We start from the raw sequence: 15,656 nt of genomic DNA, 5'->3' as shown, positions 1-15,656 counted from the left end.
TAAGGTGGTGTCGGATCGTAACATTAATCAAGAAATTGTTGTTCCTTCCTTGTGTCCTAATCCTTCTTCAGTGAAGGAACTTTTGCTTCACAATCTAGATGTGGTTTGTGCCTTGAAGTTCTATCTTCAGGCTACTAAGGAATTCAGACAATCTTCCTCTTTGTCATCTATACGGGAAAGCGTAAGGGGCAGAAGGCTACTATGTCTTCCCTATCTTTCTGGTTGAGGAGTGTCATCCGTTTAGCTTATGAGACAGCGGGGAGACAGCCTCCTAAGAGGATAACGGCTCATTCCACTAGAGCAGTGACTTCCTCCTGGGCTTTAAAGAACAAAGCCTCTATGGATCAGATTTGTAAGGCGGCTACCTGGTCCTCCTTACACACTTTTTCTAAATTTTACAAGTGTGATGTCTTTGCTTCGGCTGAAGCAGCTTTCCGGGTGAAAAGTTTTGCTGGCTGTGGTGCCCTCAGAATAGGGTCCGCCTCTTTTTGTTTCCCTCCCGTTATTCCTTCAGTGTCCTCTGGAGCTTGGGTATAGTTTTCCCAAAAGTAAGGAATGAAGCCGTGGACTCTCCCTGCCTTATCGAAGGAAAACATAATTTATGCTTACCAGATAAATTCCTTTCCTTCCTGGCAGGGAGAGTCCACGGCCCTCCCAGTAATTTATTTTTTGTTGAGCGGCTCCCTTTTTATATTATTTTTCCTGGCACCTTTATACCCTAATGTTTCTCCTACTTTTCCTTGTTTCCTCGGCAGGGTGACTGGGGGGATAGGGGGTAGTGGGAGGGATATTTAAGCCTTTGGCTGGGGTGTTTTGGGCCCTCTTCCTGGTGGCAAGGTGTTGTATTTTCCCAACAGTAAGGAATGAAGTCTTGGACTCTCCCTGCCAGGAAGGAAAGGAATTTATCTGGTAAGCATACATTATGTTTATATGTTTATATATATATATATGTTACTGAAAACCCCGGCTAGCCCAACCCGTGAAATCACGTGGAGAAGTGGAGGGAACCAATGAGTGTCTTAGGCAATCTAGACAGAATTTTTTTTAAAATTGATTTTAAAACAAGCATAGACCCTGTTCAAATCCACCCAATTGGTTTTCAGAGACCAAAAGCAGTTTTTCAGCTTGGAGCAAGCACCATCAGCTGGTTAAACCAGATTTTAATGTTTATTCCAAACATTAAAACCCACCAGACTTTGTGTTGTCTTTCCTTTGTATGTATACAAATGTACACACATTATGCATTTAAATCCTGATTTTCAAATAGTTTTAGCGCCTGAATGACACATTTGACAACATGAGTATTTTTAGTCATTCCTACAGCCAAAACTACTTACATGACTACCTTTAATGGGGTAGATTATTGTTAACTTTTCTTGTTCCAGAGATCTAAAATTTCAAAGTTGTATAATAATGATGCCACTCACGCAAACATAGTATTAAACAAAAGGAGAAATAATGCAAAGTTGCATGATTTTCTCTTTAGTTGAATGGTCATCATAAAATGATACTGATATTATCTGAAAGTGCTGTATAAAAAGTACCACCATAATTTACTTTTTACTTTGTTATAGTAATACACTTTATAACATTTAAACATATCAATTTCTGCCTGTTTCTAAGCCACTGCAGACAGCCTCTTATCACATACTTTTTATTAGCTTTTCACAACAGGAGACTGCTAGTTCATGTGGGCCATATAGATAATATTGTTTTGATGCCTGTCATGTTATTTAAGATTTAGCACAACACAATACTAAATGCTAGTCAATAGATAATAAAACAAAGTGTCATGTGATCAGGGGGCTGTCAGAAGATGCTTAGATACAAGTTAATTAGAGGTAAAAAGTGTATTAATATAATAGTGTTGGTTATGCAAAACAGGGGAATAGATAATAAAGGGTATCTATCTTTTAAAACAATTGTAGACTGTCCCTTTAATTTTGACATTACTGTCCCTTTAATACGGGGAAGCTTTTTGCATTTAGATGAATAAGGCCATGCTATATTGTTGGGTCAAGTAACGTTGCGTAATTCATGTTTTGCTGAAAAACGAAGCTCAGCTGGTATGATTATGCTAATCTTTCTGTTGGAGCAATACATTTTGGAGTTGTTGTTACACAGTCAATAGATTCATTGCAGCACTGTGATCCTGTAATGCGACGCTTTAAGTTAATGGGCATCACTTCAGTGCAGCTAAAGAAATGTGCTCAGTATTGTGTGTGTGGTCACACTGCAAAACATACCTACTTATAATTACCTTTAGGGAGCATTTCCCAACCACCAGGATGGTTTGTGAGTAAAAAAAAATATAGTAATTTGTTTTACCTTAATGTGTATTTGTTGGCCCTTTTAGAACTTAGAACTTTTTTTAACACAGTATTCCTTTTCCTGCTGAGAGATAATGGCTCCCCATTCTGCTATTGTCCTCATTAGACTAATTAATTTTGAGTTATTTTGTTATATGTACTCCTAGACTTCTCTAGCATTCTGAGAACACTGCACAGTAGGTGTCATTGTTTGCATTTTATAGCATTTTTGACAGGTCACACTGACATCTCATGCACCAGAATATGATGTTTTTTTTGTTTTTGTTTTAAAGGGACACGTTACTTAAATTATTTCCTCTGATGATTCAGATAGCGTTTACAGTTTTAAACAATATTCCAATATGCTTGTATTATATAATTTGCTTCATTCTCTTTGTACTCTTTGCTGCCCCTTCAACACTGTGCTACTGGGAGCTTGCTGGACACATCCTGTAAGCCTATGAGATATATGTAGAGCTATGTGCGGCCACCAATCAGCAGCTAGCTTCCAGAAGTGCATTGCTGCGCTTGAACCTATCTAGGTATGCTTTTCAACAAAGGATACAAGGAGAACAAAGCAAATCCGATAAGAAGAAGAAATTGGAAAGTTATTTAAAATAGCACACACTATCTAAATCATGAAAGTTTAATTTTTAATTTACTGGTCCTTAAAGGGACAGTAAAGATTCAGAATAATGTTGTATAATTCTGCACACATTATTTAAGCGGTAACTTCAAAAATGTAAAAGTATTTTCAGAATTTTCAGTGAACGTTGGACTCCAGGATCTACTGAGGGGGTCTTGAATATCTAAAGCGCTTCACGGGCTTGCTGGTTAGTCACAGCACGCCCGGTCGCGGTATTGGAATAAATGTAGCTCGCTCCCGCTACTAGACCAGAGCGAGAGAGAGTTGCATTTATTCCAATAGCGCGACCGGGCTGTGACTAACCAGGAAGCCCGTGAAGACCCGCTCAGTAGATCCTGAAGCGGAGTCCAACGTTCACTGAAAATTCAGACAAAATCATAACATTATTCTGAACCTTTATTGTCCCTTTAAATGCTGTACTGTCATATAATTAAAAGGACATACAACTCAGAGCATGCAATTTTAAACAACTTTCTAATTTTACTTTTATCATCAAATTGTCTTTGTTCTTTTTGTATCTTTTTTTTTTAGAATCTGTTCTATCTGAATAATGAAATAAAATGTGGGGTTGCATGTCCCTTTAACCGTACGTTTATACTAATTTACAGTTTACATATTCAGCTTCTTACAATATATATTTTTATAGTAAGGGATGGCAAACAAGTACAGTCAAGTCAAAATGAAATGTTCATGATTCAGATAGGGCATTCCGTTTTAAACAAAGCACTTGCTGATCGTGCAATTCTTCTGTATTTAATGGTTAGATCTGCAATATGGTACAGTGATCACAGAAAAGTGTGCCAGCCGGTGGCATTAAGTGGTGAGGGGGGACAGGGGGCACAATGTAATACTTTGCAATTTTTAAACATTTTCTATTATTTATAAATGTTATTAAACTAGCCAAAGCACAGATTAATAGCATAATTTAATAAACATTAAATATTGGCTTTAATTTTAGCCGGGTGGTCAGTAAAATCAACTTGGTGGTGTACCCGCTAAATTTGCCCTGGAGAGAACACTGTGATATATATATATATATATATATATATATATATATATATATATATATATATATATATATATATATATATATATATATATATATATATATATATATATATATATATTTTTTTTTTTTAATTGAACAGTTTGTTTGTCAAGCCAGAATAATTGTGTTTAATGCTGTTGTGTGTTTTATTTCTAGGTTACCATAAGTGTGACACAGATGACGGCTGTGACCCCAAAGAGGAAGAAGGAGTTGGAGGAGAGGAGCTTTTTGACACTGTACACTCATCCATCGTCTCTGGAGAGAGCATCAGGTTTTTTGTAAATGTCAACTTGGAAGGCCCACAAAGTGCTGCAGGTAGGTGATGCAAACCTTAAACTGTGTGTAGTGCCAATACACCAGCGGGTTACTGCCCAGCGCCATCCTAGTGCAGGGCTACCACAAGGGCAGAGACCCTGCATAAATAAATGCCAAGAACCATAACCTATTGGTTCATCATGAAACGCTGCCCAGTGGAGAGTTAGGGATTTTTTAACATCCAATTTTAATGCATTTAATACTAATAATTCAATCTCAAGTTAGAAGCAAGTGTGTAGATATGTTTTGCACAAGTGTATCCTGTACCACAATTACTGGTGCAGAGCACACGTTATGGGAACTGTTCTGTAAGAATAGGGGCTCGATTTATTAAAGCCCTACGGCTGCAAGTTCTCATAAGAACTTGCTCGCCGTAATTTAACAAGCAGCGGTCACCAGACCGCCGCTTCCCTAACCTCTTCGCCACCTCTAAGGTGGCGAAATTCAATCTCCGCGGTCGAGTCTGACCAAGGAGATTGACAGCTCCTGCCCGCATGTGATTGGCTGTGCGCGGGCAGGGGGCGGGATTGCACTCAAGAGCAAAATTGTGCTTGTGTGCAATGGTAAATACCTGCGGGTAATTTCTCCCCGCCACAGGCGAGCTGAGGCGTACAGGGGCGCGTATACGCGCCACTGTACGCCTCAGCTTTGATAAATCTAGCCCTAAGTCTGTCTTTGGCTCACATTACATATTCAGTAGATATACAGTTTATGAAAGTGTATTCCAGTATATTCTGTTGTCGATTTTACTAGTTGTCCAGAGTTTTTGTAATGTGCCTCTAAATACAGATGTGTAGTCATAATTTACTTCCTATGCAATGAATCCCTGATGATGTCACACATGCACTTCTTCTATGTATCCATTACAGCAGTGAACATATATTTCAGAGCTACATCTCCTGCTAAATGACTGTATTTTCCTCTGTATGACTAGAAATAGCATCATCTGGCTGCACCGCTGCAAACAGCAATTTTATACCAGGCAGATGGTGGCACAGCCAATGTGAAGCTATAAGCTGTACCCGCTCCAATAAAGATGATAGCATCACTTTATAGCTCCTCTGATATACAGGTGAATTGGCTCTTCACCTCTGTAGCAGAGATTGTATAGTAAAATGCTTCTGTGCTTTTTTTTTTAGTTTTGTTCCATGTTGTGAGAATCCAGCCATTGCACTATAGACATCTGAGCATCAGTTGTGCACAAGCAAGCATTTCCTTGCTAGTTTTAATGGGCCGTTCCAGCCAAAGTTTAAATCCACATGAATGCATTTCAGTTTTCAATAGAAGCATGTTTGTAATATAAATGTGTTGGCAAAATTGCTTCTAATAAAACTATAGCTGTTTCAAAAGTGTATTTAAAGGACCACTGAATGCAGTAGAATGACATCATTAACAAGTGCATAATAAAAAGACAATGCAATAACACTTACTCAGAATTTCAAATAAGCAGTAGATTTTTTTGTCTGACAAATGTTTTTCTCTCCCATTTTCTGGCCCCCTGAATCATGTGACAGACATCAGCCAATCACAGACTAGTATATGTATACCCTGTGAGCTTGTGCACATGCTCAGTAGGATCTTGTTCCACAGAAAGTGTAAATATAACAACTATGCAAAATTTGATAATGGAAGTAAATTGGAAAGTGTCTTAAAACTGCTGCTCTATCTGAACCATAAAAGTTTAGTTTGACTTGAGTGTCCCTTTAAGTATGCACCGTGCACCAGCATTTTAAACATAGCACTTGTTCATAGAGCCTAAGGTTCTTGTACCATCTGGTAATGACTCAGTTTGTTAATGGCTGACGTGAGACAAGCCCCACTGATGCTCTGAGCAGCTGCTGTATTTAAAATGCTGGTGCACTGACAATATGCACATGCAGAGATGAATACTAGCACTAAAAGAGCAATAACTTTTACAGAAGCATTTTTGCCAATACATGTACACTGCAATATGTTTCTATTCAAATATGTAATTCATCTATCTGTATTTCTCTTGTAAGATGTATCGAGTCCACGGATTCATCCTTTACTTGTGGGATATTCTCCTTCCCAACAGGAAGTGGCAAAGAGAGCACACAGCAGAGCTGTCCATATAGCTCCCCCTCCAGCTCCACCCCCCAGTCATTCTCTTTGCCGGCTCTAAGCAATCAGAAGGGTAAAGTGAATGTGATAGAAAAATTGTAGTTTTTATTTTCAACAAGCAAGATTTTGTTATTTTAAATAGTACACACCGGTACCATTTACTCTCTAGCAGAAAGGAGATGAAGATTTCTGCAGGGAGGAAGATGATTTTAGCATGTTGTAACTAAAATCCACTGCTGTTCCCACACAGGACTGAGGAGTACAAGAAAACTTCAGTTGGGGGGAACGGTTTGCAGGTTAAGCTACAATAAGGTATGTTCAGTCTTTTTTCTTCTAGACAAGACTGTGATAATGCTAGAGAAGACTGATAATATCCCCATGAGGGAAAGGTAAGCTGTATTCAGAGACTAAGTATGGAATTTCAAGCTTACATAACAGGGCTAGTTTATGCTGGTTGACACTACTTTCAACCAACTTTTGCAAAGGTAGGGCCACAGCAGAGCTGTGGCAAGGTGCTGAACGTTTTTTAACCGTTTTTTTGGCTTACTGTCAATCCGGTTTGGGCATTAAGGGGTTAATCGTTTTTATTGCTAGTGGTGCAATCTTACTAATGCTTTAGGTACATACTGTAAAAATTTCGAAAAGTTTGCTGCATTTTTCACTGTTTTGCAAAATTGTGTGCCTTTTTTATCTCTTAAAGGCACAGTAATGTTCAAAGTGTGTTTTCTCCAACATTGGTGTGTCCGGTCCACGGCTTCATCCTTACTTGTGGGATATTCTCTTCCCCTACAGGAAATGGCAAAGAGAGCACACAGCAAGAGCTGTCCATATAGTCCCCCCTCTGGCTCCGCCCCCCCAGTCATTCTCTTTGCCGCTCTGAACAAGTAGCATCTCCACGGGGATGGTAAAGAGTATGTGGTGTTAGTTGTAGTTTTTTATTCTTCTATCAAGAGTTTGTTATTTTAAAATAGTGCCGGTTTGTACTATTTACTCTAAAACAGAAAAAGATGAAGAGTTCTGTTTAAAGAGGAGTATGATTTTAGCAGCAGTAACTAAAATCAATTGCTGTTCCCACGCAGGACTGTTGAGCCCAGAGAACTTCAGTTGGGGGGAACAGTTTGCAGACTTTTCTGCTCAAGGTATGACTAGTCCATTTTCTAACAAGACATAGTAATGCTAGAAGACTGTCATTTTCCCTTTTTGGCATCGGTAAGCCATTTTCTTAGACTCATAACAGAATGAAGGCTTATTAATGGGCGATATACTGGTTGACACTATTGTGGGCTAAATCGATTGATTTATACAATATTTATATCATATTTATATGGCATTTAGAGTGTTTTTGTGTAGTTAAAAACACTTTTGGGAACGTTTTATTTCACCTGGCATTTGGTTAGACTATTCCAGTCAGAAAGGCCCCTTCACTCTAGTATGCAGAGGAAGGAGGCCCCATTTTCGCGTCTCTGTTGCGCAGTTTAATTCCAAGGCAGTGCATGCAGCTTCATGTGAGGGGTCCTGTGGCTCAAAAAACGGACTCAGGAAGGTTCATTTCAATGGTGAATAACTCTCAGGGAAGGTAAAAAGCCGCAGCAAGGCTGTGGCAGTGATTGTAATGTGTTAAGATTGTTGATTTGAACAAATAGCTCCGGTTTGCTCATTTTAAGGGTTAAAGTCTTGAAACTTTGTGTGCAATACTTTCAAGGCATTAGGACACTGGGGTGCAAATTTTGTAAAAATCGGATATTGCCCTCATAGTTTTTCAAACTTGCAGGAATAAAGGGTGCCTTTTTATTATTTAAAGGGACAGTAACAGTTTTGTTTAAAAACGTTTTTATTGCATTATTAGCCTGCCAAATTCTGTCTAACATGTCTGTACCTTCAGATAGCATATGTTCTGTGTGTATAGAGGCCAAGGTGGTTCCCCCTTTAACTATTTGTGCAAAATGTGCCAGGGCGTCCAAACAAAGTTAGGACAGTGATGTCACATTTAATAAAATTGCCCAAGATGAAGGTAGTGGGGATAGTTCCTCATCCTCTCCTTCTGTGTCAACACCAGTTTTGCCCACGCAGGCGATACCTAGTACATCTAGCGCGCCAATGCTTGTTACTATGCAGCAATTAACTACTGTGATGGATAATTCTATAGCAAATTTATTATCCAAACTACCATAATTTCCTAGAAAGCGTGATTGCTCAGTTTTAAATACAGAGGATGAGCAAGTTGGCGCTGATGATAACTTATCTGTTATACCCTCACATCAATCTGTATTGGCAGTGAAGGAGGGTCTGTCTGAAGGGGAAATTTCTGATTCAGGGAAAATTTCTCAGCAGGCAGAACCTGATATCGTGGCATTTAAATTTAAGTTAGAACATCTCCGCGCCCTGCTTAAGGAGGTGCTAACTACGTGCAAAAAACTAGGTGCAAAATGGACAAATTCTTAGAGGTCCCAGTGCACGCTGATGCTTTTCCGATACCCAAGAGGGTGGCGGACATAGCGACTAGGAGTGGGAAAGGCCAGATATACCTTTTGTTCCACCTCCCATATTCAAGAAAATGTTCCCCATTGTCGACCCCAGAAGGGACGCATGGCAAACGGCCCCTAAGGTTGAGGGGGCAGTTTCAACGCTAGCCAAGCGCACAACTATTCCTTGCGCTTTCAAAGATAAAAAATTTAAAGGATTGCTAAAAAAGATATTTGTACCAGCAAGGTTTCCTTCTTCAACCAATTTCGTGCATTATTCCTGTCACCACGGCAGCGTCTTTTGGTTCGAGGAACTAGAAAATTCGCTCCAAAAGGAGACTCCATATGATGAAGTCATGGACAGAATTCACGCACTAAAGTTGGCTAATTCCTTTATTTTGGATGCCGCTTTCCAATTTAAGTTAGCGGCGAAAAATTCAGGTTTTGCTATAGTGGCGCGCAGAGCGCTTTGGCTAAAATCTTGGTCGGCGGATGTGTCGTCCAAAACTAAATTGTTTAATATTCCTTACAAGGGTAAGACCCTTTTTGGGCCGGAATTGAAAGAGATTATTTCAGACATTACTGGTGGTAAGGGCCATGCTCTCCCACAGGATAAGCCTTTCAAGGCTAAGAACAAATCTGATTTTCGTTCCTTTCGCAATTTCAGGAACGGACCAAATCCTAACTCTGCAGCCTCTAGACAAGAAGGCACCGCTTCCCAGCCTAAACCAGCATGGAAACCATTGCAAGGCTGGAACAAGGGTAAACAGGCCAAGAAGCCTGCTGCTGCTACCAAGACAGCATGAAGGGGTAGCCCCCGATCCGGGACCGGATCTAGTAGGGGGCAGACTTTCTCTCTTTGCTCAGGCTTGGGCAAGAGATGTTTTGGATCCCTGGGCACTAGAAATAGTCTCTCAGGGGTATCTTCTAGAGTTCAAGGAACTTCCTCCAAGGGGAAGGTTCCACATGTGTCGCTTATCTTCAGACCAGATAAAGAGACAGGCATTCTTACATTGCGTAGGAGACCTATTAAAGATGGGACTGATACACCCAGTTCCGATAGCGGAACAAGGTCTGGGTTTTTTACTCAAACCTGTTTGTAGTTCCCAAAAAAAGAGGGAACTTTCAGGCCAACAATCCAAGAGGGTCAATATATGACTACCGTGGACTTAAAGGATGCGTACCTGCATATTCCTATCCACAAAGATCATTATCAGTTCCTGAGGTTCGCCTTTCTGGACAAACATTACCAGTTCGTGGCTCTTCCGTTCGGTTTAGCCACTGCTCCCAGAATTTTCACAAAGGTGCTAGGGTCCCTTCTAGCGGTGCTAAGACCGAGGGGCATTGCTGTAGCACCTTATCTAGACGACATTCTAATTCAGCGTTGTCTCTTTCCAAAGCAAGGGCTTATACAGACATTGTTCTAGCCTTTCTCAGATCTCACAGGTGGAAGGTGAACGTAGAAAAGAGTTCTCTGTCCCCGTCTACAAGAGTTCCCTTTTTGGGAACAATAATAGATTCTGTAGAAATGAAGATCTTCCTGACAGAGGTCAAAAAATTAAAGCTTCTAGACGCTTGTCAAGTTCTTCACTCTATTCCTCAGCCTTCCCATAGCTCAGTGCATGGAGGTAATAGGATTAATGGTTGCAGCAATGGACATAGTTCCTTTTGCTCGAATTCATCTAAGACCATTACAACTGTGCATGCTCAAACAATGGAATGGGGATTATGCAGACTTGTCTCCCCAGATTCAAGTAGACCAGATATCCAGGGACTCACTCCGCTGGTGGTTGACTTTAGATCACCTGTCTCTGGGAATGAGTTTCCGCAGTCCAGAGTGGATTTTCGTCACGACCGACGCCAGTCTCTTAGACTGGGGTGCGGTCTGGAACTCTCTGAAAGCTCAGGGTCTATGGTCTTGGGAAGAGTCTCTTCTTCCGATAAACTTTTTAGACTGAGAGCGATATTCAATGCGCTTCAGGCATGGCCTCAACTAGCGGAGGCCAAATTCATCAGATTTCAGTCGGACAACATGATGACTGTAGCGTACATCAATCATCAGGGGGGAACAAAGAGTTCCCAAGATCATCAAATGGGCGGAGGATCACTCCTGCAATTCACATCCCAGGAGTAGACAACTGGGAGGCGGATTATTTGAGTCGTCAGACTTTCCATCCGGGGGAGTGGGAACTTCACCCGGAGGTTTTTACCCAGTTAACACATCTTTGGGGCATTCCAGATATGGATCTGATGGCGTCTCGCCAGAACGCCAAGGTTCCTCGATACGGGTCCAGATCCAGGGATCCCAAGGCGACACTAGTGGATGCATTAGTGGCGACCTGGTCGTTCAATCTAGCTTATGTGTTTCCACCGTTTCCTCTCCTTCCCAGGCTTGTAGCCAGGATAAATCAGGAGAAGGCATTGGTGATTCTAGTAGCTCCTGCATGGCCACGCAGGACTTGGTTTGCAGACCTGGTGAATATGTCATCGGCTCCACCATGGAAGCTACCTTGAGACAGGATCTTCTAGTACAAGGTCCATTCGAACATCCAAATTTAGTCTCCCTGCATCTGACTGCTTGGAAATTGAACGCTTGATTCTATCTAAGCGTGGGTTTTCGGATTCAGTGATAGACACTCTGGTGCAAGCCAGAAAACCTGTAACTAGAAAAATTTACCTTAAGATATGGCAAAAATATATCTGTTGGTGTGAATCCAAGGGATTCTCTTGGAGTAAAATTAAAATTCCTAGGATACTTTCCTTTCTCCAAGAGGGTTTGGATAAAGGGTTGTCAGCTAGTTCCTTAAAGGGACAGATATCTGCTCGGTCTGTTTTATTACTCAAACGTCTGGCAGCTGTGTCAGATGTACAGGCGTGTGTACAGGCTTTAGTTAAAATCAAGCCTGTTTACAGAACTCTGACTCCTCCTTGGAGTGTAAATTTAGTTCTTTCAGTTCTTCAGGATGTTCCGTTTGAACCCATGCATTCCATAGATATTAAGTTACTATCTTGGAAAGTTTTGTTTTTGGTTGCTATTTCTTCTGCTAGAAGAGTTTCTGAATTATCTGCTTTGCAGTGTACTTCTCCCTATCTGGTATTCCATACAGATAAGGTAGTTTTACGCACCAAGCCTGGTTTTCTTCCAAAGGTCGTTTCCAACAGGAATATTAACCAGGAAATTGTTGCTCCTTCTCTGTGTCCGAATCCAGTTTCGAAGAAGGAACGTTTGTTACACAACCTAGATGTCGTCAGTGTTTTGAAATTCTACTTAGAAGCAACAAAGGATTTCAGACAAACTTCATCCTTGTTTGTCGTGTATTCTGGTAAGAGGAGAGGGCAGAAAGCTACTACTTCCTCTCTTTCTTTTTTGGCTGAAAAGCATCATCCGATTGGCTTATGAGACTGCCGGACGGCAGCCTCCTGAACGAGTTACAGCTCATTCTACTAGAGCTGTGGCTTCTACATGGGCCTTCAAGAACGAGGCTTTTGCCAAATGTTACAAATTCGATACTTATGCTTCTTCGGAGGCTGTTTTTGGGAGAAAGGTTTTGCAAGCCGTGGTGCCTTCCGTTTAGGTAACCTGATTTGCTCCCTCCCTTCATCCGTGTCCTAAAGCTTTGGTATTGGTTCCCACAAGTAAGGATGAAGCCGTTGACCGGACACACCAATGTTGGAGAAAACAGAATTTATGTTTACCTGATAAATTTCTTTCTCCAACGGTGTGTCCGGTCCACGGCCCGCCCTGGTTTTTAATCAGGTTTGAAAAATGTCTTTCTTTATACACTACAGTCACCACGGCACCCTATGGTTTCTCCTTTTTCTCCTAACCGTCGGTCGAATGACTGGGGGGCGGAGCCAGAGGGGGGACTATATGGACAGCTCTTGCTGTGTGCTCTCTTTGCCATTTCCTGTAGGGGAAGAGAATATCCCACAAGTAAGGATGAAGCCGTGGACTGGAAACACCGTTGGAGAAAGAAATTTATCAGGTAAACATAAATTCTGTTTTTACTTGATTAAAGTAATTTCTAAGCCTGCCTGTTTTACTACTAGTCTGTTTAAACATGTCTGACACCAAGGAAAATCCTTGTTCAATGTTTTTAGAACCATGGTGGAACCCCCTCTCAGAATGTGTCCCACTTGTACTGATATGTCTATACACTTTAAAGATCATATTGTTACACTTAAAAATATGGCCCAAGATGATTTTCAAACAGAAGGTAACGAGGTTAGCCCGTCAACCTCTCCCCAAGTGTCACAACCAGTTACGCCCGCTCAAACAATGCCTAGCACCTCTAATGCGTCTAACTCTTTTACCTTGCAAGATTTGGCGGCAGTTATGAATAATACCCTCTCAGTGTTCTTATCTAAACTGCCCGTGTTACCTGCAAAGCGTGATAGCTCTGTTTTAAGAACAGATAATGAGCATTCTGACGCTTTAGTAGCCGTATCCGATATACCCTCACAACGCTCTGAAGTTGGGGCTAGGGATGGGCTGTCTGAGGGAGAAATTTCCGATTCAGGAAAGGTTTCTCCTCAGACAGATTCAGATATATTTGCTTTTAAATTTAAACTAGAACACCTCCGCTTATTGCTCAGGGAGGTATTAGTTACTCTGGATGACTGCGACCCTATGGTGGTTCCAGAGAAATTGTGTAAAATGGACAAGTACCTGGAAGTTCCTGTTTACACTGATGTGTTCCCGGTCCCTAAGAGGATTGCGGATATCGTTACTAGGGAGTGGGATAGACCAGGTATTCCCTTCGTTCCCCCTCCTGTTTTTAAGAAAATGTTCCCCATAGCTGACCCCATGCGGGACTCGTGGCAGACGGTCCCTAAGGTGGAGGGGGCTATTTCTTCACTTGCTAAACGCACAACCATACCAATTGAAGACAGTTGTGCTTTCAAAGACCCTATGGATAAAAAATGAGAGGGTTTGCTTAAGAAAATTTTTGTTCAACAAGGTTTTCTTCTCCAACCTATTGCGTGCATTGTTCCTGTAACTACTGCAGCTGCTTTCTGGTTCGAGGTGCTGGAAGATGCGCTCCAGACGGAGACCTCATATGAGGACATTATGGACAGAATTAAGGCTCTTAAGCTGGCTAATTCTTTTATCACAGATGCCGATTTCCAACTAGCTAAGTTAGCGGCAAAGAATTCAGGTTTCGCCATTTTAGTGTGCAGGGCGCTATGGCTAAAGTCCTGGTCGGCCGATGTGTCGTCAAAATCCAAACTCTTGAACATCCCTTTCAAAGGAAAGACCCTCTTCAGGCCTGAATTGAAAGAGATTATTTCAGAAATCACTGGGGGAAAGGCCATGCTCTCCCTCAGGACAAGTCCTTCAAGTTAAAGAACAAACAAAATAATTTTCGTTCCTTTCGGAATTTCAGGAGCGGTCTCGCTTCATCCTCCCCTGCTGCAAAGCAAGAGGGTAACGCTTCCCAACCCAGGGCAGCCTGGAAACCTTACCAGGGCTGGAACAAGGGTAAACAGGCCAAGAAGCCTGCAGCTGCCTCCAAGACAGCATGAAGGGGTAGCCCCCGATCCGGGAACGGATCTAGTAGGGGGCAGACTTTCTCTCTTCGCTCAGGCCTGGGCAAGAGATGTATTCGATCCCTGGACCTTAGAGATTGTATCCCAGGGATATCTTCCAGAATTCAAGGACTCCCCTCCAAGGGGAAGGCTCCACATTTCTTGTCTGTCTACAGACCAGACAAAGAAAAAGACGTTCTTACGCTGTGTAGAAGACCTACATACAATGGGAGTGATCCACCCAGTTCCAATGGCGGAACAAGGGCTGGGTTTTTACTCAAACCTGTTTGTGGTTCCCAAGAAAGAAGGAGCTTTCAGACCAATCCTGGATCTCAAAATTCTAAACAAATTCCTCAGAGTCCCATCATTCAAGATGGAGACTATTCGAACAATCTTACCAATGATCCAGGAGGGTCAATATATGACCTCCGTGGATTTAAAGGATGCGTATCTGCACATTCCTATCCACAAAGATCATCACCAGTTTCTCAGGTTCGCCTTTCTGGACAAGCATTACCAGTTTGTGGCTCTTCCTTTCGGGTTGGCCACTGCTCCCAGAATATTCACAAAGGTGCTAGGGTCCCTCCTGGCGGTTCTAAGACCGCGGGGCATAGCAGTGGCGCCTTATCTAGACGACATCTTAATTCAGGCGTCGACTTTCCAAAGAGCCAAGTCTCACACGAAAATTGTATTGGCCTTTCTGAGGTCTCACGGGTGGAAGGTGAACATCAAAAAGAGTTCTCTCTCCCCTCTCAGAAGAGTTTCCTTCCTAGGAACTCTGATAGACTCGGTAGAAATGAAAATATTTCTGAAGGAGGTCAGAAAGTCAAAACTCATATAGTCATAGTCCCTTTTGCACGGATACACCTCAGACCACTGCAACTATGCATGCTCAAACAGTGGAATTGGGATTATACAGATTTGTCTCCTCCAATACAGCTGGACCAGGGGACCAGAGATTCTCTTCTCTGGTGGTTGTCTCAGGATCACCTGTCTCAGGGAATGTGTTTCCGCAGACCAGAGTGGATCATCGTAACGACCGATGCTAGTCTGTTGGGCTGGGGTGCAGTCTGGGACTCCCTGAAAGCTCAGGGCTTATGGTCTCGGGAAGAGGCTCTTCTCCCGATAAACATTCTGGAACTGAGGGCGATATTCAACGCGCTTCAGGCATGGCCTCAGCTAGCCGCGGCCAAATTCATCAGATTTCAGTCGGACAACATCACGACTGTAGCTTACGTCAATCATCAGGGAGGAACAAGGAGTTC

At 42.0% G+C, this 15,656-nt stretch overlaps 1 protein-coding gene across 1 annotated transcript in view; it reads left to right on the top strand.

Moving 5' to 3' along the window:
* The window catches only part of LOC128650395 (solute carrier family 4 member 11), a 541,036-nt gene that overhangs the window by 166,314 nt on the left and 359,066 nt on the right, over positions 1-15,656 (top strand). Inside the window, exon 4 of the mRNA XM_053704315.1 lies at positions 4,160-4,318. Within this exon, the coding sequence (XP_053560290.1) occupies positions 4,160-4,318 (159 nt within the window). The remainder of the gene's footprint in view (positions 1-4,159; positions 4,319-15,656) is intronic.

Source organism: Bombina bombina, chromosome 2, assembly GCF_027579735.1.
Source record: "Bombina bombina isolate aBomBom1 chromosome 2, aBomBom1.pri, whole genome shotgun sequence".
Lineage (NCBI taxonomy): Eukaryota > Metazoa > Chordata > Amphibia > Anura > Bombinatoridae > Bombina > Bombina bombina.
This window is presented reverse-complemented; position numbering and strand designations above follow the sequence as displayed.